The sequence below is a fragment of the Xenopus laevis genome, chromosome 3S, assembly GCF_017654675.1.
Source record: "Xenopus laevis strain J_2021 chromosome 3S, Xenopus_laevis_v10.1, whole genome shotgun sequence".
Classification (NCBI taxonomy): domain Eukaryota; kingdom Metazoa; phylum Chordata; class Amphibia; order Anura; family Pipidae; genus Xenopus; species Xenopus laevis.
The window spans coordinates 58,495,025-58,521,217 of record NC_054376.1 but is presented as its reverse complement, the minus strand read 5'-3'; the positions used below and the strand labels follow the sequence as shown (position 1 = coordinate 58,521,217).

Genomic DNA, 26,193 nt, shown 5'->3' with positions numbered 1-26,193 from the left:
TATGCATAAGCATGTAAATGTTATGTTTTGGCTTTTGAAGGAAGCATGTTTTCTATTTGTGTGGTAATTTGTTTTAGGGAACATTGTTTTCCTTTACTGAGATACAATTTTTGTAAAGTCCTGAATAATAAAAGACTATGGTACTTGATTGTTATGGGGACTGGGGGTCACAGTGAATACAATGCAGCGTACTCTGTTATGGGGACAATTATTCTAAAGGAATGTTAATTTCACTCATGTATCTTACCATGGGGGGTTGTGGGTAATAGTTTCTTGGAAAGTGGGGGCAGACACTAGACAGGACCAGATTTAAATTGCAGGAGCCCCTAGGCCCACTGACGTTCGTTGCCCCCTGTCCACTCCCCTTTATTCATGCAAATTTTCATAATCGGGACCATAGCAATGAGGATTGGTGCATGGGAAATTTTAAAAATGATTGTATCTCCTGCGCATCCCCAGTGTTTTTGAACTAATGTGGGTGTGGTTTGGTAGCATGTCACCCCCTAAAATGCTGCTGCCCTAGGTCTGGGTCTTGGTGTCCTTTCCACAAATCCAGGCCTGGGGGTAGAATAACTCCCCACTACCATGCAACATTCCACTTCACATGATATAAGTAGCATTACATGCCCTGCTCAAGATGATTTCCATTAGTAACTGCAATTTTGCAAGTACATAGGTGTTTTTAGAACTGTGCTGTTTTAAAGGCAAATGCTGGAGTATGCCATCCCTCCCATCCTGTTACTTTGACCAGTCCCAACAGCAATAACAAATATACATTTGGACAGTTATTCAAACCAGGTTTTGCCAGACTTTTCATAGTACCATTTCACCAGCTGATGGATTTGGGCAGGTTTTATACACTTCTACAGGTCCATACCCACAGTTCTTGCTTTGGTGAGTACTGGTGAGTACTGGTAGCCCCTCTTTTTAAGCCCCAATCCTCTTAAATCCATTGCTTTAATAGCACAAATACTTCATGCTGCTTTTGGAAAGAGACAACTGACAGAAGTGGTAAAAAGTGGCTATACACTGGGTGATTATGTGCAGTATCCAATTGGTTCCTAGGTCAAATGGACTGCTACACAGTGAGTGGCCATGTGGCCACCTTTCTACTGTTCTCCCTCATAAGGGCTTTTGGCCGAATTGAACTGCAGGAAGTGAAGAATTCCTGCGCTGATGCACCAGGCGATGTGCTGTATCAGCAGATGAAATTTTGCCCAGCTGCCAAACAGGCTGACATCCATATTACATCATTATATATCATTACATATTGTATCAGTTGGAATTATCTGGCCAGCAATCTATGCGAAACGTTGTTTTATCAATGTTTATGGACAATTTCAGATACATTTGGTGAAGAAACAAAATACAGCTTCATTACTATAATTTATTCACCAACTTTTTCTGCAGCGCTTTACAGAGTTAATACAACAGTACAAAAATAGTTTGATAACCCATAACACTGCTGCATACTACTAAAGCTAATAACAAACTCTATTATTATCTATTACTATAGTTATTTTTATGTACAAATTAGAAATGGTGTCTGACTATTTTTGTAGGTAATCTTTTTCAACCACATGTGGGCACAGTTAGACAATAACACAGTATGACTTTAGCCTACCAAAGTTTCCAAACTATGTGGTCCATGTCTGCAGGGAGGTATAAGTCCATAGTTTGCAGGTCACATTAAATATGGTGTCACAGAAAAGTCAGTCTCAGCTAGGAAGCTTCACAGTTGTAAGTTTTACATCGTGCTGGACAGTCCCCCTTGTTATATTTATCCACCAGGAAGTGGTCTAAGTGCTAAGGATAGAAAGACTGCAGAGAGATCAGAGTGTGACAATACTCTGTTTTCAAAAGTTGCATTCTAACAATGTTTTTGGAACTGTAGAAGGTGAACCAAGTAGCCAAACACTCTATATTGCAAAACATTTGAGCCGCTGTGTAGTTTACTATGGAATGCGTCAGTATCATGGCAGGGTTGGACTGTCCGGTGTGCCAAAAGAGGGTCTGCTACCCTAGGTATGTGAGTGGCAGGTGGTGAGGTTTGGCATTGACTGGTAATGAGTGGTGGGGGAGTAGTGCGGGGTAGCCCAAAACTAAGGTCTTCTGATAGGACCAAGTTACACCAGTCTGACACTGGCCATTGGTCAGATATAGGTTGGCTTGTGCAAAGCATGAAACCAATCTGGTTTGCAACAATATGCTGCTACTGAGTGGTTGACTGATACTAGGGAATCAATGATCTGCTTGTTCAGATGGGAGGCATGGAATGTTTCAGTAAAGGAATGGCAGGTTGAATGTCAGCACCCATATGTATACAGTGTTGTATTTGGTTGTACCCAGGGGATCCTGAAATCTGTAGAACGTGGGGGGCCATTGTGACAGTGAGGGGTCGCTGAGGGGTCGGTCCTTGGAAATAGGTGTCCTGCAGGCCTGGAACTGGCAATCTGTGGGTTCTGGCAAGTGTCAGAAGGGCTGCTATAAGGTGCCATAAAAAGTCAGTATTTAGTGGGCTGGTGGGGGCTGTTTGGGCCTCTGTGTACCTGTAATGCCAGGGCCTATTTTAATTCTCAGTCCAGACCTGGTGTCCTGTTCCATGTCCAGATGACTGATATGAGGTAACATGATACAGGGCCCCAGCATGTGGGCAACAGATGTTTTTTCGTTTTTTTTTGCATAAAACTGTTGAGAAGTTGATCCCTGAGTGGTTTCATTGCCTCACGTAGTTCAGTGCCCACGAGAATAAAGAACTACAAAGAACAAAGCCACAAACGTTCATATGTATGAGATAACGTGGGCGCCCTGGTTCCAGGAGCTTTCCATGTACATAACGGCAGTGTAGCAGTCACCCCACTGGCTCTTCTTTATCATCTCTCAAACTGCAAACTCAGCCGAACCCACCGCCGAAACTTTGCCCTAGCCCCTCTCTTATCTTCCGTAGCAGCACATTGACCCACACACCCCCCTCTCTCGAGCTAAGGTACGACCCCTCCTGATAATCCCTTAAATAGTGAGGAACCTCCTCCCGCTTATACCCAAGCAGCTCCAGTCATAGGTTATAACGTAGCATTTCCCTTGGTGTAGCCTCTTTACCCCTAGGCAGCATCTCCTATTATTCTACACTCCGCTAACTCCTCCCTCCCAGTCTCTCCCCTCCACCAACTCCTCCCCTCACACACACACAACACACACACAACACACACGTTTTGTACTTCCTCCTCACTACTAGTGTGTGCTCGCTCATTCCTCAAGCCTGTCTGACATGTCACTCGCTGCCCACTAACGTGCCCAGCCCTGCCTCTGGCACAATGACGAGCCTTAACGCTTTGTGGGAAACTCGGAGTGCACTTTGCAGAGCTCCTATCTACCCCAGCAACTTTGGCTTCAGTCCTACAGAGCGAGTGCAGGGTGCCCAGTAGCATCTCAGCAATAGCAGCACATTAACCCATGTAAGTACCCGCCAGGCAACAGGAGGCATTTGTGTGTGTGTGTGTGTTTGTGTGTTTGTGTACATGCTATAGACTACTGGAGCGCAGCTTCATTTCCATTCACTATGACTTTCAGGCAGTTTTACTCCAACCTGTGGCTCTCGTGTTTGTGTTGCAGCTCTTAGACTTTCCCTATAGTCTTTGACTCTCAGGAGAGAGAACCCAGGGAGGGTGAAAGTCATTTATGTGTGTGTATACATTTGTGTGTGTACTTAACTGCCCCTTACACTTGCACTGTGCATGTCTGTTTATATTGTATAGCTGTGTGTATATATATATGTACTGTAGGTGATATTGTATAGGTGTGTGTATATATGTGTACTGTAGGTGATATTGTATAGGTGTGTGTATATATGTGTACTGTAGGTGATTATAGATGCCTGATGATGTTTCTGCCAGTGGTACATTATCTTCTCTTTAGATGTGGGGGATGGGGAGTAGGATGGGTGCACAGGGAGTAGAGGAAGGGGAGCACACGGGGAGACTAACCCTGGCACTCTCTGCTGCAGACCAAAGCAGAGCTCATCACATTGCTTTTACACGTAATGATTCTGCCCGCTGCCTAGTTAACACAGATTACATACAAGTTCAATTGCACAGCCCATCTCATGTTTATTTTTATCCACTGCGTATCAATAACATGTTTTTCATTGGAGCTAAAGTCTGGATTTGTGAGTCCCAACAAGCAATGCACATTTCTTACTTCATCACTCACTCCATTTAGAAATGATGCAGCATTTCTCAGTCCCAAACACTGGAATTTATGTTGCTAAATCATAATCATCAGTCATTGGCATCAGCTATTTCTGAGCACTGTAGCAGCTAAGAAGACAATGATGGATTATTTTATACATTCCTGGACTTTCTCGTGGCCTGTGTTGCTGCACACAGAATGGCATTTTTTTCCGTAATGATTAAAAGGGGCAGCAGGCAGCCTTTAACCCTTGCTGCTCACTTCTGCCTTCCTGTATGTTTAATGTATACACCCATTAATTGTACAACACTGCAAAATATCTTGCCATTTTATAAATACATATTAATAATTGAGACCAATGTTTTCTGTCGCCGTTCAGACCCTCAGATCCAAAGAGCATGCTGTAATCAGTTAATATTTTCTTTGCAATGTGCTGAAACACCTGAAAATAAATATGCCCCTGGATACAGCATTTCCAAAATTCTCTCCACAACATTATAGATAGATTATGCACCCTAACTAAATAGGCCACCAGAGGCCACTGTTTGGAGGCTGTGAATAAGATATCATTGTTGAGTGGACCAGGAATATTGTTGCAGCTGACAATCACATGGACAGACAGAAATATGCTGCTAAGGATCCTTGTGCCTATTAACCCATGTCAAGTTGTTTATCTGAATTATCTCAGAACATTTACTGACTATTACAGCAAATATACTATTACATAATTATCCTATAATACACCCTAACTATTAACCACATTAGATCTTAATGGAAAACTAGCTAAGAAGTATATCAAGCTATATATAGCTTTATTTTAATTTATTCTTTTTTAGGGGGGGGGGCTTCAAATTTCACTGCAGTTTTATAATATATTATTCACAGTGTCCATTTAAAGTGTCCCTTCTGACCTGATTGGCATTAAAATTAGGCATGCACCAAATCCCCTATTTTGGATTCAGCCAAACCTCTGAATCCTTCGTGAAAGATTCGGCGAATACTGAACCGAATCTGAACCCTAATTTGCATATGCAAATTAGGGATGGGAAGGGGAAAAATGTTTTACTTCCTTGTTTTCTGACAAAAAGTCACATGATTTTACTCCCTACCCCTAATTTGCATATGTATATGCAAATTAGGGTTCGGATTCGGTTCAGCCTGGCAGAAGGATTCGGCCGAATCCGAATCCTGCTGAAAAAGGTCGAATCCTGGCCGAATCCCGAACCTAATCCTGGATTCGGTGCATCCCTAATAAAAATTGAAGGAGGATTGCTTGGCTGTGCTAAGCAAAACCTGCATCCTATAGATCTTGATATTCCTTGCTTTACTTGATAACAATCTGGCCCTAAGCAAAGAACCTGCTCCTGGTGTCCATTGTACCAGCTAAGAGTAGCAAACACATACATTTCTGCTGTTCTATAGACTGTGACACACTGTGTTCCTCTTGGACCACTGTTAAATTTCACATAGAGAAAATAGAGAAAATAAAATGAAGAGGCAAAATGAACAAGAAAAGTAGCTGTCTATAACAATTGGATATGACACACACATTCTGCAGCCAGACATTGTCAAACCGCTGATTGACAATTGGGCCTCCTATGAATCAGAAGAAAAGTTAGGTCTGCTAGATGTAAAATATGTTGATCAGTTAATCAGTTGATAAGTAATGTGTGATCTATTCTCAATCCCACAAGAGCCAAGGGTTTATCCCATGCATTGAGCTGGTTCAGGCTGAAAAAGTGAGAGTTGTGGTGGCGGTAGGCTTGACCTTGACCTGAAGTAAGGCTTCCACCTATCCCCTCTGGTGATATCATCAAAATAGTTGGGCCCATGTCATTAATATAGGCAATGACTCCAGATACTATCCATGCAGGTTAGAACCTCAGGGTTATGGGCCTGTATTAGCACTCAAAATTGAGGGTATACTAAGCATCCAGTGAGAAACGTGCATCAGTCAAATCAGCCCACATTAAGACTTTTACTAAAGCAGTATATAATATAAAGCAAGTAAGAACATATCCGGAACAAGCATTACGATCATTTCCATTAAAGGACAGACATAATACAGCAAAAGCAAAAAATAAACCAGTCTTGTATTTAAATATGAGTTGCCTATAACAGTGGCCTATAGTAAAATGAAAGAGCAGGGCAACGTGTCGGGAACAGGAGACCCAGCAGAGTTGCCTGCTCCAGAGAACCCCCACAAAATCCTTTCTGGAAAATCTCAAATATTCAGCATGGTATGTCTTTATATAAGCTATACGGTTGCCATATTCAACAGCAGTAACCGAAAATTAGTCTAACCTAGAACTGTATAATCACACTTAAAAGGAGATGGGGGAATGATAATTGTGGTTGCCATGATATAGATAGCCGACCATTAATTTAAGATTACTTTGCTGTTGATACTTTGTATGCATCCTATTTAGTTTAAAAGCCTTACTGCACCATGTTAGTTCAAGGAGTTCCAGTATTCTTGCAGACTCCTTCTTGTCAATTGATGAGTCACTTCTTTTAGCTCAAAACTTATTCTGTACATGCGCACTCTTAGTTCCTCTTTATGTGAGAAACCCAACTGTGGATGTGTATGTGCAACTGCTGGACTGGAAGCTATGTGAATGTTTGAGGGATGGATGCAGGCAGTGTAGTAGTGTAGTGACATCACCCTACTTGAAAGGAAATTTATTTGGGGAAAGTGGCAGACTGAGCAAAGAAGGCTGAAGTTGTGCTTCGCAGTGAGTTTTTGTGGGACGGTGCACTGAGGCCAGTTATATAAGGCATTCTTGTCAATTGACTTTGCTTGTCTTTCATAGAAGTTAAAGCCATATCAAAACTGTTTCTTGTATGTAGTACTACAATGAGTTTGAGAAGAGGTGTATAGGGTTAGAAATATATATTTGAAAAGATGCTGTATAGTAATGAGTTACATAAGTTATTACATGTTCTTATAGCAGAACCAAGAGGTTTGAATTGAAGACACGGTTAAATTGAAGAACAAGGTAATAGATCATAATTATTAGCTCTTGGATTTTCTGTACATGATCTTGTACTAACAAAGTGATCAGTACGTATCACATGGAAGCGCTTGATTGTCATCAATTACATCTGATGCTTTCTAAAGAAATGAAGTAAACACTGGTATCCAGCTATAAAAACACAATGTTGAGTTAGACATCTAAGAAGAGAGTGAGGGAGCACCATCAGGTAACTGGCCATTGTGCCAAGATATAGCGTGGGTAATCATTTGCCAGGAGAACATGTATGCTGATATGGGCAAATTATTGCAAGATCTGGTTCTGGTCACAGCAAATGAACAGAGAAATACGTATATTTTATACTTTTTTATGTGAAGAGTATATAAAATGTAGTTTGTGCAAACCTCCACAATAATGTATAAGCTGAGACTCTGGGACATAGGTAATTTTAATTACCCGGGAAGAAGCACCATTGTTGTGTGTACTGCTTTATATTTTACTGACTGCATTTTGTTATATCCTGCCAGATGAATTTCTGGCTTGCACAAACATGCTTGTTTATTTATTGTGTAATGTGCTGGATAAGGCTTATGTTTCTATTTGATTCTCTTTTCCAACTGTCATAAGATCTGACTGTTGCCCCTTGGTGGGTCATCCAAAACCATGAATGTATGTGCAAATTATATTTACTGATGTATGTCTACCATTTGAAGTTTATGGGCAGTAGCCCATCATTTATTGCTTTTTTTACCCAAATCTTTGTCTTTGCTTTTTTAAAAAGATTGACACAATTATTGTTTGTATAATGGGTTCAATTTTTGTAAATGTGCTTTAAATATTTCAACCTTTGATTCTGCTACTTATAATAATATTTGCTTTCAATTTGTTTTTTTTTTACTTTTTGCTTTCTAGTTGTTATCTCTGGGAAATGTCTCCCAACCCCCCCCCCCCATCTTTGTAGTCAAATCTAAAGTGAATCTATATCTTTCTTTTAGGGGAAGTGATTTTACTTGGACAGTTTCTATGTTTCTACTTGTCGGCATTCATAATGTCAAGAAATCTTCAACAAGGCTTCTTAAATCATACCAGGCACAACAAGGTGGAGATGCGGCATCAGAGTAATCCATCATCTTGTCCACAGAAAGAATCTGCTGAAGAATGTTTTACTTACAAATCTTACACAAATTACCTGCCTGCTCCCAGTGCTCATAATTCAGCAAACCCATGGAGATCTGCCACAGCGTATTTGCAATATGCAGGCAGTGCACTAAACCAGCACTTAAGGACTGATAGAGGGATATGTTATAGAAATGAAGTTGAAGGGACTGATAAGATTTTGAGGACTGGCTCACTGGCTACACAAAATAATTTCCAGGTCCAACAGCATAATCCTGATTTGAGGTACCCATTATCTCCCCAAGGTTACCCTACCTTTGCAATGCCAAGACCTATGTATAGGAGTCCTATTAGTTACTTGGAAGGAGCACATGATACACTAGCTCTCCCTTTTGGCTTCCAATCTGGCTTTCAGCAGATACCTTCACCAGCTGCAGAACGGAACCCTTGTTTTGCATACATATCCTCTCCTGTTCACCTATGTAATGCAAAGAGTAAAACACTTTATTCGTGTCCCTTAGAGATGGGAAGTAACTCCCACTGTTTTCCCCAGGAATTGCAAGGCCAGAATCAACAATATAAACAAAGGGGTTATGCAAATTCAGCTTTACAGATGCCATGTTCTCAGGGAGAGATTCTTAAAGACTGCTATCCTTCCTTTAATCAAAATGTCCAGATGATCTATAATAAAGCTAATATCTCTGGAGAATTGCAGAGGAACCCGGAGTTCATACCTTTACACCAGCATCAAACTTACAAATCCAGTGCCTATTATTCTAATATGGGGGAAGTTTACTCAATGAGTCATCATCTTATAGGAGACATTTATTCTCCCAGACCCTCTCCATTTGACTCCAGTATTGAAACAGCTAGGCTGCCTCACGGTGTTAAAGAAATTACTATGTTCACTGATAGGGGTGTAAGGTTGAGTAAGGAACAAAGAAAAATGGAGCAGGGTGTAAATGAGAGTTTCAAAGGAGAGCAACAGAAAAGTCATATACAAGCAGAGACAGAGCTCAGCAAGAATTTGGACAGTGTGGATAAGGATCTTCAAATTGGCATGGGCAAATCTCAAGAAGACAAAGTACAGATTCTAGGCCCCAGAAATTTGAATAAAGGTATAGAGCGAGTTGCATCCTTAAAGGATTCTTTAATGCAGACCCCAATTCAAAGTCCACACCGTTCTGTTTACTCTCAAATACAAAATTTGCATCCTGTTTCTCCACATGCCACTGATGTTCAAGAGTCTGGCCAAGAGAATTCTATCTCCCAAGTACTTACATCTGACAGCAGCTTTAAAACTCCTGCACTTTGTGAACAGTCTGCTAAAAAATTGGTTCTGAGTCTAGAAGAATGTCAACAAAAATCTAACTTTACAGAGGGAACACAAAGGCAAGTTTTCCAAACCAGCTCTCTTGAGGTCACAAGCGAAAGTCAGACAACAGAAGATCAAAATTCTCAACATCCGGAGACTGCTTCAAGTAGTCCCAACCCCAAGCTCCTCGTAGGTTCAAAAGTTGATGAGAATGACGGACGCAGTTCTCCTCCAATGCCAGTGATTAATGACGTATTTAGTTTAGCACCATACCGGGAATATCTTGAGGGTACTGCACCCCACCCATTCCCACAAAGAAATACTACTAAAGACAGTCATCTACCCTCTCCCCACACCTCCCATCAGTTGAACAGACCTCATCACTTTGTGAAAATAACTCCAGCTACACCCACATTATTAGATAGTGGTCACAAACCTCCAGTTGCAGATTTGTGCCTACCTAAAATAAAATGTGAGATTTCTGTTCAGGTCAGAGATTGTGAAGAGACATTTGTATCACATGCAGAAGAAATTGTACTAGATTTAAGTTTAAAAAAATCAGTTGACTCAGAAAGCCCATCTCAGGTCCCAAAATCAGCATACACTCACGTAATGAGCTGCCCATTTAAGAGATCAGATAGCATTGTTTCAAAGAAGACAGCAGGGAGCATGATGGCTAGCATGAACTGCTCCATGCAAGCAACCGCAAGCAGCCCTTCCCCTAAGACCAGTGAGAGTTGTTTCTTGCAGGAAACCGGAAGGACCAGCTCTTCACAGGTTACAGTGGAGAGCACTCCTCTGATGCCCAGCATAAGCAGCTCCTCACAGACTTCAGCTAGACCTTTGTTATATAGCACGACTGGTTCCTCACAAAGTCCACATGAGATGTTCAGTATAAATTGCTCCTCACCGGTTGAAGCAGGAAAAACACCATTTATGAGATGCTCCTCACAAGCCTCATTGGGGTCTAACCCCATTATATCCAGCATGGTCTGCAGCTCACAGGTTGCAGGAAGTGCCCCCATCATTACCAGCACGAGCAACTCCTCAAAGGCAGCAAGTGAAAACACTGCTCAGTTGACCACCATGAGTTGTTTCTCACAGACTTCAGCTGGGAGCGCTCATTTGTTGTCCAGCATGGGCAGTTTGTTGCCGGCAATGGAGAGTAGTCCACAGATGATGTCCAGCATGAGTAGATCCTTAAAGGTTACTGCAGAAAGCAGCCCATTTGTAAGCAGCCCGTCACAGGCATCTGTGGAATCTAATCCCCTCATGTCCAGCATGAGTTGCAACTCAAAGGTAACAGGAAGCTCTTCCCTAATAAAAAGTATGGACAACTTCTTGCAGGCAACAACTAGACACACTACTGAAATCCTAAGCTCCTCCTCACATGGAACAGCAAAGTGCACCCCACTAATAACCAGCAAATGTTTCTCTTCGCAAGCCACATCCACAAGTTCCCCAATGTCAGACAGTCCCTGCTTCCCAAAGAACAATCAAACCCTAAACATTTGTTCACCCCGTAATATTGTCTTACCCATTTCCAAGTGTTATGATTTTGCCAAAACTCTGGTCCCAAAATACATACTGACCAAGAATAATTCTCTCTGCTCTCCTTTGGCTTCTGTAGAACCTTCAGAAAATTTAGAAGGGAGGAAAAGACAGCACAGTGATATTTCCCAGGGTTTGCCTAATGTGTCGGAGAATGAAACCAACAACTTTCACAGTTCTAAATCATTTATGTTCAAGAAATACAAAATGATGAAACTCCCATCGACTCGAGGAGAGACACAAGGAGGAGCATCTAAGCCATCTGCACATACTTTGCCTGTCCCAGTTCATTCACCTCCTGAAGGTGCACATTCCTTGCCACCCAGTGCTCCTGAGTCATCTCGTACTCTTGGAGAAGCAAATGTATCATTGGCTAGTGGTGGTGCACCCACTTTTAAAGATTCTAGAAAACACTTTACTGAACTGCATAAGAGTGTGTGTACAGCTATCTTGAATTCGGTTACAAGATCTCCCTTGGGTCTTCTTCAGGATTTGCTGGCCAAAAACTTGGAAACAGAAAAACCAAAGTCTCCAGCAAAGGTCAAATCTAGTTCAAGGTCCTGCAACTCCTTAAAAAACTTCCAGAATCATAATTTATGGTTGGACATTGATGGTGTTCGTTTGGCACTACACAGATTGCTGTGTCTGCTGGAGACATTTATGTTTACACGTAGATGCCCCTATCCCCATGTCATCAGGGCAGGTGCTATCTTTATTCCTATATATCTAGTGAAGGAGATTCTTTACCCAGACTTGCTGGGGACATCAATATTTCGTGTCCTGCAAAGTCACAAAATAGAACTTCGGCCCACTACTCTGTCTGAAGAAAAGGCCCTTCGGGAAACTGAACTAAAAGACTGCCCTTCTCGCATGTTAAAATTACTTGCTCTAAAACAATTGCCTGATGTTTACCCTGATTTGGTACACCTTTACTGGAAAGACTGCATAGAGAAGCAAATTGGTGAGTATGTTAATCAATGTAAAACACTGTGGCAGTGACTTTTGCTTTTGTTAAATTATTAGCTGTTTTTCAGGCGATGGAATGGTTAGGAAAGCTGTCTTTTATTTTAACAATGATGCGCATACAACTTTGCTCACATAAGCATGACGCTTGTTTTTACTAATATGCCTGTAGTGCGAGGTAGTAATCCCTGGTGTTCCAGATCTTGGCTATTTTCTGCAACTAATCATATATTGGATTTGTGTGCCTGCTATAAGTTTTTCATCTTCATCTTTCAGTGTTGTAGCATCTCCTACTGGTGTGCTATAGTGCTGCAATATATCTATACTTTTTTTTAGCTACCTAAGATTTATTTCCTTGCATGTGAAATCTCTAATTCTTTGCTTTCGTAATGCTAACAACTCTAGATAGAGCTACAAAACTGAAATGTGTCCTCTGCCATTTCTACTTTTTATGGCATGTGGCAGGTGTGGGTTAAGGTGGCTTTTCCACGGTAATAACAAGCAGACAATGGAATTGAATGCAGACTTACAAAAAATATTTGCTTCCGTGCACGCCATAATGGAATAAATGCAATCAAACAGGCATTTAGTATGTTTGCAACGCAGGTTCATGTAATTGATATCAAAATAGTATGCAGCAAAAAGAACAGTTACAATTTTTTAAAGCCCAAAAAGCAGAGCCAGCAAAAGCAGACTTATTTGGGAATGACAAAGTCCGACTTTTCAGAACAAATTCAAAGGCTTCTCAAGGCTACATTTCAGTTACACAGTGTCACACATTCATTTGATTTAATCTCATACAACTGAATACTGCTTTACTAAAAATCTTTGTTCAGAAAACAACCCAGTACTCAGAAGTTCCTGGGAAATGAAAGACATACCACTGTTATCTTTTTTGTTGAAAGTGGAGTAAATCATTATGCAGGCTGAGAGGGGTTCCCAAACATTTTCATATGACTGTAGCTATTCTGTACTATGTATTAGCTGTATTTTCTCATTTTCTATAATTATTTTTGAGGTGAGGAGATATTAGAGAAACAATACTTAAAATCACATTTGCTTTTATATGAACTGTAATGCTAGAGCTAAAAGCTTTGCCAAAAAAATGCAGCATATGGTACTTTAAAGTGCATGTGCTGCTTTATGTAAATATAAAAATGATTGCTGGTGTACTGATGTAAAGGTGTACTGTTCCATTGATGGAAAATATACATCTGTATTTAACATGTTTAACAGTTAAATATTGGCATTCTTTCAGGTAGAGTTGAGCATATCTGCTAATCCCTAAATGTGAGGTTGTTGGGGATGCTGAAGGTTTTAGGGGCTAACATCTGTGCAAAACAAAACAGTGTCTTTTTTCCCTCTGTTTGTACATAGACAGATGTATCTGCACACAGCCTTGTTTCTCTTGGTGATTTTTGATTTAAAGGAACAGTAACACCAGGAAAGTATAGTGTTTAAAAGGAACCTGCACTGGTACAACTGATGTGTTTGCTTCAGAAACACTAAAAGGTTATATAAACAAACTGCGGTGTAGTAAAGGATAAATTCTGAAGAATCCGATTGTAGTACTACAGAGCTTATCTGTTACTGCTGTGTATCCTGTGCTTTTTCCACTTTTTCAGCTTTGAATAGCTACCCCCATGTATATATGGAAGCTTAGAGTTTCTGATGCAAATACATCAGTTTTACCAGTACAGGGAAACACTGCATTATACTATCATTCTTTTAAAACACTATTTTTTTTGGTGTTACTGTTCCTTTAACTGTTTATGTAACAATGATACACTATAGGAGCACACAGTGTTGTTGGACCACTAAGGCCGAAGCATTCTTCTAAACCCATCCATGCCCCTTTCTCATTGCCTGCATATATAAAAACATCAGCCTTGGCTAGTCCTGAGCTCTGCTGGCTGTTATGAGTTTTTGCCAGAGTTGAAGCCAAACAGATTGTCAAAGAGAGCACACATTGTAGCCAAATAAGCCTTTTTTTTTTAAAACCTAAGGGAAATGGAACATAATTAGGCCAAAGTGACAGTTACTTGACCAGTCACATCAATTGCTATGTCAGCTGAGTGGGCAAAGTTGTTCTTAGTCCTGTAACTTACTTAGTCCTGTAACTCATGGCATTCTGGCCAGTTTTGCTCTTAAAGGAATTGTTTAGTGTAAAACCGGGTAAATAGGCTGTGTGAAATAAAAAGATGTTTTCAATATATTTTAGTAATATATATATATATATATATATATATATATATATATATATATATATATATATATATATATATATATATAGAAAAATGGCAAAAAAGGACCAGCACTCCGTGTTCCAAGAAAGTCAAAATGGTTTATTCAAAACTCACAGTGTCTCCAACGTTTCGACCCTCTTTGGGGTCTTCATCCTTGATAAAGACCCCAAAGAGGGTCGAAACGTTGGAGACACTGTGAGTTTTGAATAAACCATTTTGACTTTCTTGGAACACGGAGTGCTGGTCCTTTTTTGCCATTTTTCTATATAACCATATTTGGCCATGCACCCGGCATAAAAACGCATGTGAAGGAGTGCGGGTATTTTTCTATAATCCTGCTATATATATATATATATATATAGTAATTTATAAAGGCTGGAAAGAGCAGGTGTCTAATGTAATAGTCAGAACCAAACTTCCTCCTTTGCAGCTCTATAACCTGTTACCAATCAGTGGCTTGAAGGAGGACCATAAGGGACATAACTGTTCAGATAGTTTGCATTTGAATCTGACCTGCATTTTACAAAGCAAAAGCAAATAAACTGAATAGTTATGTCACATGTGGCCCCTCTTTAAAGGGGATGTAAAGACAAAATAATAAAATCCCATTTTTACTTTCTTTAATGAAAAATAAATCTATCTCCAATATACTTTAATTAAAAAAATGTGTACTGTTTTTATAATAAACCGGATTGTATGCAGTGAAATTCCCCCTTCATTTTACTTGCTCTGACAGCTGCAGATAGGAAACCTCAAACGGTCCCTAACCGCTAACTGCTGAAAAGATCATACTTTCAAACAGCAGAATGTAAATCACCAGAGGGATGGCAATCGGTGCACTTCGTTTTCCGAAGTCGCCTCAAGGTTTCCTCATGAGGCAACTTTGGAAAACGGAGCACTCCGAGTCCCATCCTGCTGGCGATTTAGATTCTACCCGGTGGGGAGGCAGTTTGGGGAGATTAGCCGTCCGAATCTTCTCTTCTATATCTGCCCTTAGAAGTTATGTTTTTGAAACATTAGATAAGAACATTAGAATTTTTTTTTTATTTTGCACAGCCAATCTATTTACCCAGTTTTATTTCGACACTAAACGGTTCCTTTAAGTATGTATATATGTATATATGTGAAAATTTGTACAGTATATTATATACATGTGTAAGAGATTTTCACGTTGTGTGTAAAAACTACATATACAGATGGAGCAGACTTTCTTGAAATGTTTTCATACTTGGCCACAATCTCTCAGTTATACTGTGCCTGTAAAGTTTCAATTGCATCACAAACGTTTTCTCCATCAGTATCTTTCATCTCATCATGAGTGAATTTCAGTTCAGCAGTATAGGTTTTTAATTATCAGATATATGTTATTATTCTATTGAAAAGCATCCTACATCTCTGAAATTAGTAAACAATAGTTTGACCTGTACAGAACACTGATGAGAATATCATATAAGAGCCTTAGATATCCTTTATCCAGCTCCTGTCTTTACCTTTCACAACATGTCCATGTATTCATCGTGCCTACTCTCCTCATCTTCCTGCCAACTTTACCATGAGATTTTATAGCACAGTGACTCTGCTCACTGCCCGTTACAGATATGTACTGTAAAAAAAAAAACCTGTGTTGCTCCGCCTTTCCTAGCTTGCCAAATATGTCCTCTTTTACAACCCAACTTTCTTTATCAAGTAGTCTTGTATAAAATACTATTTAAGGCCTGATTAATTGAGGGCCAAGATCTTACAAATAAATTGCTCTTCTCCTGCAGATTGCAAATTTTTGGTATTAGTATATTTATCTGTGGGGTCAGGAAAAACACAACCTGCGAAATGCTGCCATTGTAGGACCCGCACCCAACCTGTGCCCCTCAGTTTCTTCTTTGCTGCCTCTTGTTACGAGATAGTGAATCTTTGGGAGTGTACTTTCCCAGTTTGACCCGTACCAAACCTTAACCCACAATGGTTGCCAAATTTCAACCAAACTTTTATTATTATCTTCTAATAAAAAACCTGTGCAAATCTCAAATAGTTTTCAAGAAACAATAAAACATGAGTAAGAAACACAAGTTGTCAATGCTTGGCGACTTTCATTTGATTCAATTTCAAATTTAATTTCAAATTTTGTCACTTAGTAAATAGTTTGTATGTACAACACAGACAGTGGGCGAATGGGAGGATTGACATGTACTGGTGTTACTCCTTATGTGTTGCAAAGACACGAAACAGAAAAAGGCAGTTGTGTTATTCTCTTCGCCGCGTGTTTAAAGTCTTCTGATCAAACATGTTTTTACATAGGCCAATTGTTCCAGCAGTGGAATGTTTGTAATGTGATGTGTTACAGAACTGTTCAGTTTTGCAATCCTGTTTGTCAGTCTGTTTCTACAGAAACTTCCTACTGCTTACCAGTTCATGCCCTTTTCAAATAGACACAAAATATAGGCAAACAGATTTCTATAGAGCACTGTGTACAGGGATGTCTATTGCAATAAGAACACACGTCAATGACAATATTTTGAGCATTATGGGAAGAAAAAGGAATTTCAAGATTTCAGTGCAACTGTTAAACTTCTAGCCATAAATTTAGATAGTATATCCTTGGCAGTCACACATTTCACAATAACACAGCACCTGTTAGGATTTGGCCAATGATTAGGTCACTAAATGTGACCTTCCACAAGTATAATATATACTTGTAAAATCACAAAAATAAAATAAAAATAAAATCACAAAATAGGGCATCAAGGGAATAGCTGTAAAAGGGCAATATATATATATATATATATACAGTTTTGTAAGATTATTTAATATGCCAATTACTATGATATAAATTATCTGTTGCTTAAGTATTCATTTTGAGGGTATAGTTGTTCTTTAAATGTGCTTAGCTGACTGTAGTCACCTCTACTGACTGCTGCTGCAGGATTCTCCTGTGACTCGTACCATGTAGCGGGGGGTTTAGATCTCAAGGGGCCTTATTTCCTGTCCTGTGCCCCGTGGGCTCATGTCCCTATACTTTATTTCTTCCAGGTTCCCTCACACAGTCTGGGCTGCTAGCACAAAAGTACGTATGTGTTCCTTTGTAAATCATATTTCAGAGCTGTGTTTGAGTGTAAGCCTGTGTGTGGGCCTTCATGTCTGTGTGTGTTTAGGACTCTTTTCCTCTCTCTCTGTCATTCTCTGTGTAAACAAAATAAACATTAATCAGATTAGAAGTATTTTAGAGGGCAGCACGGTATGTATCAGGGATGTCCAGACTCCAACCTGTAACCATCTTTCTGTAAGTGAAAGTGAAAACTATGATTTTGACAGGAGTTTTAGCTGCAACAACACAGGTTAGACATTGCTGTAATGTGCACCCTTATATGAAATGGGAATATAGTTATACCTTATATGTGTGAATTATTTGTATTATGTGGAATCTGGATTATATTTTGACGGATTTATTATACTTGAAACAGAGAGAACATGATACATGCCTTGGGAATACTACAAACTGCCGCTTTTGTTTTTGAGAGTAATCTGCATTTGTGTCTGCATTCACTTACAGTATGCTTCATATGGCATGTTGTTCACTACTACATTGTATTTATAAAAACATGGAATTCATATTTGTGGCCTCTAGCAAAAAGGCAAATGGGGATTGATACAGCAAAACTTACAAGATAACCATTTTTATCTGTGATTTATGCTCATTCTCTTCCAGTGCCTGTCCTTATGTACTTAATTTCTCCTACTTAGGCCGTTCATTGTCTCTCTGGACAGTTATTATTAAAAATTGTGCAATTTGAGTCACAGGCATAATTCATACCTCCCAACTGTCCCTTTTTCGGAGGGACAGTCCCTCTTTTGACAGCTCAACCCGCAGTCCCTCATTTGTACTGGAAAGTCCCTCTTTTCTCTGCACTGAACAGCCAGAAAAAGAAACAAAGTTTCTCACTTAATTGGCTTTTAGCAGAGAGCCCAGAACAGCCACAGGTGCAAATAAGATACTTTGTAACAATTTTGAGACACAAAAACACAGTTTAGATAAGGTGAAATATTTTCAAACTTTCATAACCTGCCAAATTTGGTAAAACAAACATGGTAATTAGGGGGTGTGGCCACAGAAAGGGGTGTGGTCAAAAAAATTGCTGCGCTACGTGCGCAAAAAAATTTTTTGTCCCTCTTTTTATTTCCAAAATGTTGGGAGGTGTGCATAATTTACTGATATTTTGATTGTAATAGCAGTGATTAAGTATGCACGATAAGCTTTAAAGGAGATATATAGCATAACTAAACAAAAACCTCCAGTCTCATAGGCAGTAATGAGTAATATATGGTGCTGGTTTTACTTTTGGCCCCTTTAGTGGATCTCCCTATAGAGCTGCTATGCAAATGAGGGGTGAGCATGTCCTCATGGTCTCTGCCAGAAGCACATTTGGAGGCAAATCACAGCCCTGTGTTCACACAGGCAAAAGACAGGTTTCAGTTCCCTATCAAGTCAGCCTAGCTTCTGACTGGTTCCTATTCTACAGTGCAGTGTGCAAAGTGCCACTTGCTCCCCTGCACAGCCTGGAAAAGGAGGCAGCAGGAAGTTGAACAGATGGGAGGGGCTAGTAGGGTCTCTGCAGAAATTTTCAATAAACCAACCTAAAACTTTTTTAAGTACAATCCTTCTAATACTTGAAAGCGTATAACGCAGTGGAACATTCTTGTTTTTTACACAATATATTTCACACAACACACACAATGCCAAATTTCCTCCTTACACCATAACTTTAATGCATTTTTACTGGTAGGTGTATGGCCAGCATTATTAGTTTGAATTTCAAGTAGACAGGCAACACATGCTATATTTCAGTCCTTTAAAAGTCATTCATGCAAATTATAATGTTAGATTTTTTTTAATGTTTTTATTGTTTATTGAAGTTTATTTTGTAGAGTGTAGGTACATGTTGCAATGTAGGAGTTGGCAGGGCTGGATTTACATAGCGGGCGCCTGTAGCCCACTGCCGTTGGTGCCCCCCCCCTCCTCTCCCTTTTATTTGCTCAAATTTTCATCATTGGGACTGGAGCAATGGGGATTGGTGCACAAGAAATTTAAAAAACTATCTTATCTCCTGCACATCCCTAGTGTTTCTGAACTAATGTGGGTGTGGTTGGGCAGCATGCCACCCTAGGCCCGGGTCTTGGTTGCGTCTCCACAAATCCTGGCCTGGGAGTCGGCACAAAACAGAGACAAGAATTACTAGTCAATACAGTAGTAGATAAAATGCTTGTTACCATGGAACAGTAAATATCACTTTACTTTGCTTGCCATTATTGTTTTCAGGCCTTAATAATGTAATAAACCTCCCCATTTGTCATAGCCTTAATGTGTGTTGTTTTCAGATATTCATGGTTTCTAGATATTCCCAGAGTTTCTGGCATACCTTTGTTACGTTGTACTGAGAGAGGTCTACAGTGACCTTGGACATGCTGGGGGCCATAAAAATCATCTTTTTGATGAGCATATACTGGACACTGGACTTGCAAGACGAGATAAAACAGGAACAGTTAGAAACACTGTTGACCAAAACTGGGAAATAATGTGATGTGTCCAGTGCTACAAGTGGGCAGGCGGTGTTTTCATAGAAATGAATAAGCATTACAGTTTACTTGAGACAAGATTTTGATAATGGCAAAGGCTTTTTATTCCAATCAAACTTCTGTCAAAAAGGAATGGGCATTTCTGAGGCTGAAATAAATGATAATCTATAGTTGGCTTCAGTAAATATATTGCTTTTTATTCCTATTTGTGTGTGTGTCTGTATGTGTGTGCCTATGCATGCTCTCCTTTCAAGTCTTTAATAAAAACAACAATTTCTTTATACCTATATCTGCTCTTATAAACCCTTACTTTTTTCATTATGTTATTTTCTTTTGTCTTTATTTCTGCAGTGACTAATATTGTATCCGTTTCTTGTTTCAGATAAGAAATTGGCACACAATCTCGGTCAAGAGGAAGTTGCCCACACAAACAACACCCTAGGAGCTAGTTTATTAAATAAAGGACACCTAGAAGTAGCCCCAGAACTGAAAAAATCTTCTTCCTTGGTTTTAAAGTTACAGAGGGTTTGGAAACAATCAGGTGCCCAAGTGTATAAAGCCCAGAGAAGGCTCCCATCTCAGGACAGCCAGAGAGACTCCTTAAGGAAGAAACAGCAAGTCAGTGGTAAAAAACGTGGAAGAAAACCAAGAAAGGTTTCTTACAGGAAGAATAAAAGTCAGTGTGGAGGTGGCAGTAAAGTATTTCCAGATCTAGTTGGAAGACGTATACTTCATCTGTTTGATGATGGAGATCGAGAAGCCTGGTTTTCAGGCAGGGTCCTAAGAGTGCACCGCCAAACACGAAGACTTCTCGATACACAGTTTGAAGTTCTGTATGATGAGGAACCTGGCACCCGCTACTACTTAGAACTCCTTCAGGACTATGAGAAAGGATGGCTCCGGTTAGACAATTAAAGTACTTTATCCTGGACTCTCTTCATGGCACATTAAGATGGACAAATAGATGTTTAGAAATTGTAATATTAAATCTATTTATTCAGAAGTTCTCCTAAAAAGTGTCATGCTGCACTTTCAGTATGCATCTTTAGTTTTTTTGTTTTGCTTTATAGAAGGTATATTGGTCCAATGTACTTTGCTTGCAGGCAGGTAATCCAAATAAAAAATAAAGTGCCTTAGGGTAATGGCACAAATCTCCGCCAGGATGTTTTTTTTTAGCTGGTAACAAATTTTAGTTCTCAGTGTTTCAATACCCCTCGTAATTCAAATATTGGGCCTAGGTCAAGTGTTCATTTTCATGAATATTCATAAGGGGAATTATTATTATATTAGAATTATTATTCTTACCTGGGTGTTAGTGATGTGCAAGCCGACCCGATACCCATGGGACCCGCAGATTTACCCGCGGGTCGGGTCGACCTCGCTTCAGCGGGTGTGGGTTGAGCTCTTCTCCTGCTCTCCCCGCCCGCCACCTTCAAATGCTGGCTTCCGAGTTCCGGTCTTATAGTCTCACATCTGCTCGCCCTGCCCCTTTTGTGACGTCATTGGCGGGGCTGGTCGGTGCGGGTCTATAAAACGACCCCGGAAGCGTGGGTGCAGGCAGGCGCGGGTTGGAGCAGGGCGTGTGCGGGTCAGGAAAACCCTGACCCGCACATCACTACTGGGTTTGTACTTGTGTGTAATGCACACACACTGAGCTTCTACTGCATTAAACAAGTACTGGTATGGGCTCTGTTATCCAGAAGCTCTGAATTACGGGAAGGTCGTCTCCCATAGACTCCATTCTATCCAAAATAATTCACATTTTTAAAAGTATTCCCTTTATATCTATAATAATAGAACAGTACCTTGTAAATTCTCCCAATTAAGATATAACTAATCCTTATTGGAGGCTAAACAAACCTGTTAGGTTTTATTCATTTTTAAATTATTTTTTTGTAGACTTAAGGTATATAGAGATCCCAATTACCGAAACATCCGTTATCCGGAAAAACCCAGGCCACGAGCATTCTGGGTAATAGGTCCCATACCTGTACCAGAAAATCCCACTGATCCGGAAACCCTGTTTTTTTCAGTCTCCACTTGCTATTATTGTGCTGCATTGGCTCTGCCCATTACTAGTACATTTACACTCATGTTGTTGGATATTGCCATGAGGCTGGAGGGCAGTTGTTTTTACTGGTAACAAGCCTGTTAGGTAAAATAGTTCCTTCAGTTTTATTTTTTTTTTAGTATGCATACAATTGTTACTGATATGTTACATGTAACTAAATAAGCTTGGTGGACTTTACTTGCACTAATTTGTTGTTTTCTTTATAAAGCACTGACCTTTCAATGTGATGGTATCTGATTTTCAATGGTTTCCTCAACCTGTCTAGGCATAAGGCTGTGTAGATTAGAGGGTGTTCTGTTTTTTTATATTGTTAGAGTTAGAGGAACCCTTGTGTACTTTTTCCCTTAAAGGACCAGTAACACACACACACACAAACGAACACAATACACTGAGTAATGTCTTTCCTGTACAACTTTTTTTTTTACCTGGGAGCAACATTCAGATGTAAAAAGAGTTGGGGAGTAACACAAACATGGAAAATGTTCCTGCATGGTGCAAAATAAGTGCTGTGGCCATTTGGTAACCCGTATGTGCACTGGCAGCCTACAGGAGGTTCGATTTGGCTTTTTATGAAACCAAACTTCAAAAATAAACATGGGGTTGGTCAGCAACATGTTGCTCATGAGCTAATGGTTGGGGATCACACATCTGGTTGGGGATCACTGTTATAGAAGAAAAGGAATGTTTTTTTTTTGCTGGTGTTTATTGCAGGGTGTTGATAAAAGCTCAGCCATCATTGGTTTAATGTAGCCTTATGTAATACCTAATCCTGCTCCTAAAAGCCCAACTGAAAGAAAGAAATTATATAATTACAATATAAAGTTGTATAAAATTGATGATGAATTTATGTGAACGTTATGTGCAAATACATTTAGGACATTGTTATTTCCTGGTCTTACTAGCTATAATATAGCTGCCATATATTCCAGGGGACTAATCCACAAGTAATGGGATTTGCTCAGAAAACCTGACTTTGATTTATACAGTATATGTATATATAGGGCCAATAATGATCCACTACCAGCCCTTCACTTTCAATCTGTGCATATGTGAATAAATGGTTTGTATGTATTCATCTGGTCAAGTATTGTGAATAGCTGTTTGTGGACAGATAGCTTTCTCAGTTTTGTACTTTTTTTTATTATAGTGTTTATAACATTTTAGGAAAATGCCTATTAAACTATTTAATTTTTGTACAAAATTTTTGGAGGGACTTTATATTTAATAATAAAGACACATTTGTATTTGATGTGTGCGTCTTCTTGTCACTGTGTGCTCAGCCTATCAACCATTATCCTGACTAGCGAGTATCCCAGAATTTTTTATACATTTAGAAGCCAGGAATGATTATTTTTCAGATACTCTTGCCAATTCCTCATTCCAAGGGTAGCAAAGCTGTGGTCTCTTTTGTTAATGCATTTTCAGTTTGAACAGAGCAGCTGCAGTTCAGTAGGATTGTAGAATTGTTTGTCCTCCCCAGTTGCACATGTGGCCAGACAATTGGGCAATAGATGGAGATGAGACATTTCACATTTAATACTTGAGTATTTAAGCAGAGGCAATTTTCAGTGTCCACCTATGGCAAAACACATCATCAAGATAACTACTGTAAACTAAGGAATATGAGCTTTAAGATGTTTGTATGTGAATACTTGTACACAAGCAGTATAACATGTCTGCAGAATTCAGGACATTTTTAAATTTACTTCTACCTGTTCCTCTTGCAGTTTGGCTTTCTTTATCAAATGCATAAATAGTTCCCATATACAGGTACATGAAAAAAAAACATTATCCAGTCTCCCATAGACTCAATTTTATCCAAATTTTTAAAAATGGTTTTCTTTCTCTCTTTAAAGTAACAGTTCATTGTAAAAATAAAAACTGGTTAAAAGGATATGCTGTGCAAAATATTTCTAATGTTAGTTAGGCAAGAATGTAATGTATAAAGGCAGGCGTTTCACAGAAATAAACAATGTTGCTGTATCCCTCAGAGAGGAGGGGGGAGATAACAGAAAGTTTATATAGTGTAGTAATTTCAATATTGAGTAAAATACACCCACAGTGTCCTCCAAACCTTACTAAAACACTTTTTTACTGTGATGCAAAAAGAACTTACACTTGTGTGTTAAATTAACTTATTCACCATGTGTGTTCAATTATAGCTTTTTCACCCTTATTTTAAACAGGAAGAAAAGAGAACAGACAGGGGTGGGTGGGTCCGTAACTAAGGGATAGTGAGGTTAGCAACACAAATCCGGATTGTTGCTTTCCGGTGGTATTATATACTCACATGAAGTGAGTTTCAACTAATGTGAAACACAAACAGGATGGTCTCTCATCCAGGCTACTTCTTACTGAATCTCTTGATGGGGAGATACAGATATCCTGTGCAGAAGCACTTTTAAAACATATTTAATAAAAAGGTAAAATTACACTCACAAACACACTCTGGTATGTCGCATTGAAATGTCCTTGTAAAGTCCTTCTACCACTTAGGTTTCCTCGGCGTCCCTTGGAACTTTGTGCTACTTTTTTTTTTAAAAAACACGAGTGGCGCTGCTCCAAATCGCAGGCGTAAACACGCTCGGCGCTTCTGCAAGGTAAGAGCGTAGGAGCATAATCACGCTGACGCGTTTCGCCTATCGGCTTCCTCCTGAGCGATATTCGTTTTTTACATTTGGACTTATAAAGACTGGAGTGACTGGATGGGGCTATGGACACAGTCTGTTTTCAGCAGCTGTTCAGTGGCTGTTTTCAGCCTGTGTATCTTTGAAGGCTAAGAGAAGCAGATTTGCTCAGTGCCCCGTTCCATTGATTTGAATCCGATCACACACAGGCTGAGATCAGCCCAATTACGCAGGCTGAAAACAGCCGTTGACAAGTTTGTTTTTCCATGGACAATACAAATTCCATGTGTAATTTCAGAACTCATATATGCCTTATAGTCCAATGCAGTCATGGAAAGAACGGTGCAGAACTTTGCACAGTTGTGGCTGTACTGGTGACCCCACCTGCATAGTTCGTTAACCCTGTTGGTGACTGGTCACTAAGGAAAAAGTCTTGTAGCCAAATGTGCATGAAAAACAAATGCTTGTCTCACTTCTGCACAAAACACCCAGAACATTGGAATTCTGAAAAGAAATATGTCCAAAATGAGGTTTTGTTTTGGGTAGTTGCATACAAGACTTTCAATGTCCCTTCCTTGAACAAATAGTAATGCAGAAAGCCAAAAGTCATTGAAATACAAGCATTGCTGTCAACTTGAACAAAACCCTGTATTAAGACTGCACACATCTAAAGGAACATAGAGAATGAAGTTCTGCATTAAAATAAATATTGTTACATTTGTCAAATTTATAGTCTCTTTTTAGGAAATGTTATTTCCTGTTGCTTTTATGTCCATTTCCTTCCTTTCATAAAAACAGTAGTTATATGGTAGTGCTCTGCTGTGCTGGGCTCCAGGCCCCTGAGGAAAATCATTGTGTTGGAGGGTGTTGAACATGCCACATAGGGAAATTTGCTGTGTTTTGCCTGCCTGTCTGAATAAAATTCAGGCGCAGGGGTAAAATTTCTGGGAGAGGTTACAGACTAATTAGTCTCCTGATTCTAATACACATGATTGACTCATCCAACATAGTGTCACCGAGTTCTGTGAGATAAGCCTGCCAGAAAGTCTCCCAAGTTAAACATATTATAATCCTTTATTTATATACAGCCAACACATTCCATTGCTAATACAGAAATGATACATTATTCAAACCCATATTCCAGTAGATCTGAAGTCTAGTTAGTTAGTTGTATTCACTCAGGGTCTGTATGTTTTTGGAGATCTGCCATTGAGTACTGGGCTGGATTTGTGGAAGGTGACTGAGGTCTAGCCTGGCCACTCCTTCATTGAGAATTCATTGAGAATTGGGTGGTAGATTTAAAGAGCCATCAAAATCTCCAGCCTACCTAGCCCCAGTGAAGCTCTGTTTATGGAAGGTATAAACACAGGAGGTTTAGGGTGCAAGCAGCAGGGGTGCAGATGAGGGTGGGTTGGGGCACCAGCAGTAGGGTGGTAGGGGGTCAGATGCAATCAGGCCTAAGAGCATATGGAGTATAAATGCAGACCTAACTGTCGATAGCCTTTGTGGGATTGCAAGTATCTTCCATGGCAGGAATAGTAGAAAGTCAGACGGCTAGTGCTGTTAACAGTATCCA

At 39.7% G+C, this 26,193-nt stretch overlaps 1 protein-coding gene across 2 annotated transcripts; it reads left to right on the top strand.

Moving 5' to 3' along the window:
• Positions 1 to 942: 942 nt before the first annotated feature.
• On the top strand, positions 943 to 21,075 carry LOC108712965. 2 transcript variants are annotated; one of them, XM_018255534.2, is made up of 4 exons: positions 943 to 3,455; positions 8,159 to 12,106; positions 17,379 to 17,412; positions 20,302 to 20,441. In XM_018255534.2, the coding sequence occupies exons 2-4, from the start codon at positions 8,212 to 8,214 to the stop codon at positions 20,303 to 20,305; spliced, it is 3,933 nt and encodes a 1,310-aa protein (XP_018111023.1). In that variant the 5' UTR covers positions 943 to 3,455; positions 8,159 to 8,211; the 3' UTR covers positions 20,306 to 20,441. The 2 variants fall into 2 exon arrangements, with proteins under 2 accessions (XP_018111023.1, XP_018111022.1); XM_018255533.2 differs by lacking the exon at positions 17,379 to 17,412 and having other exon boundaries at positions 1,081 to 3,455; positions 20,302 to 21,075.
• Positions 21,076 to 26,193: the final 5,118 nt, after the last annotated feature.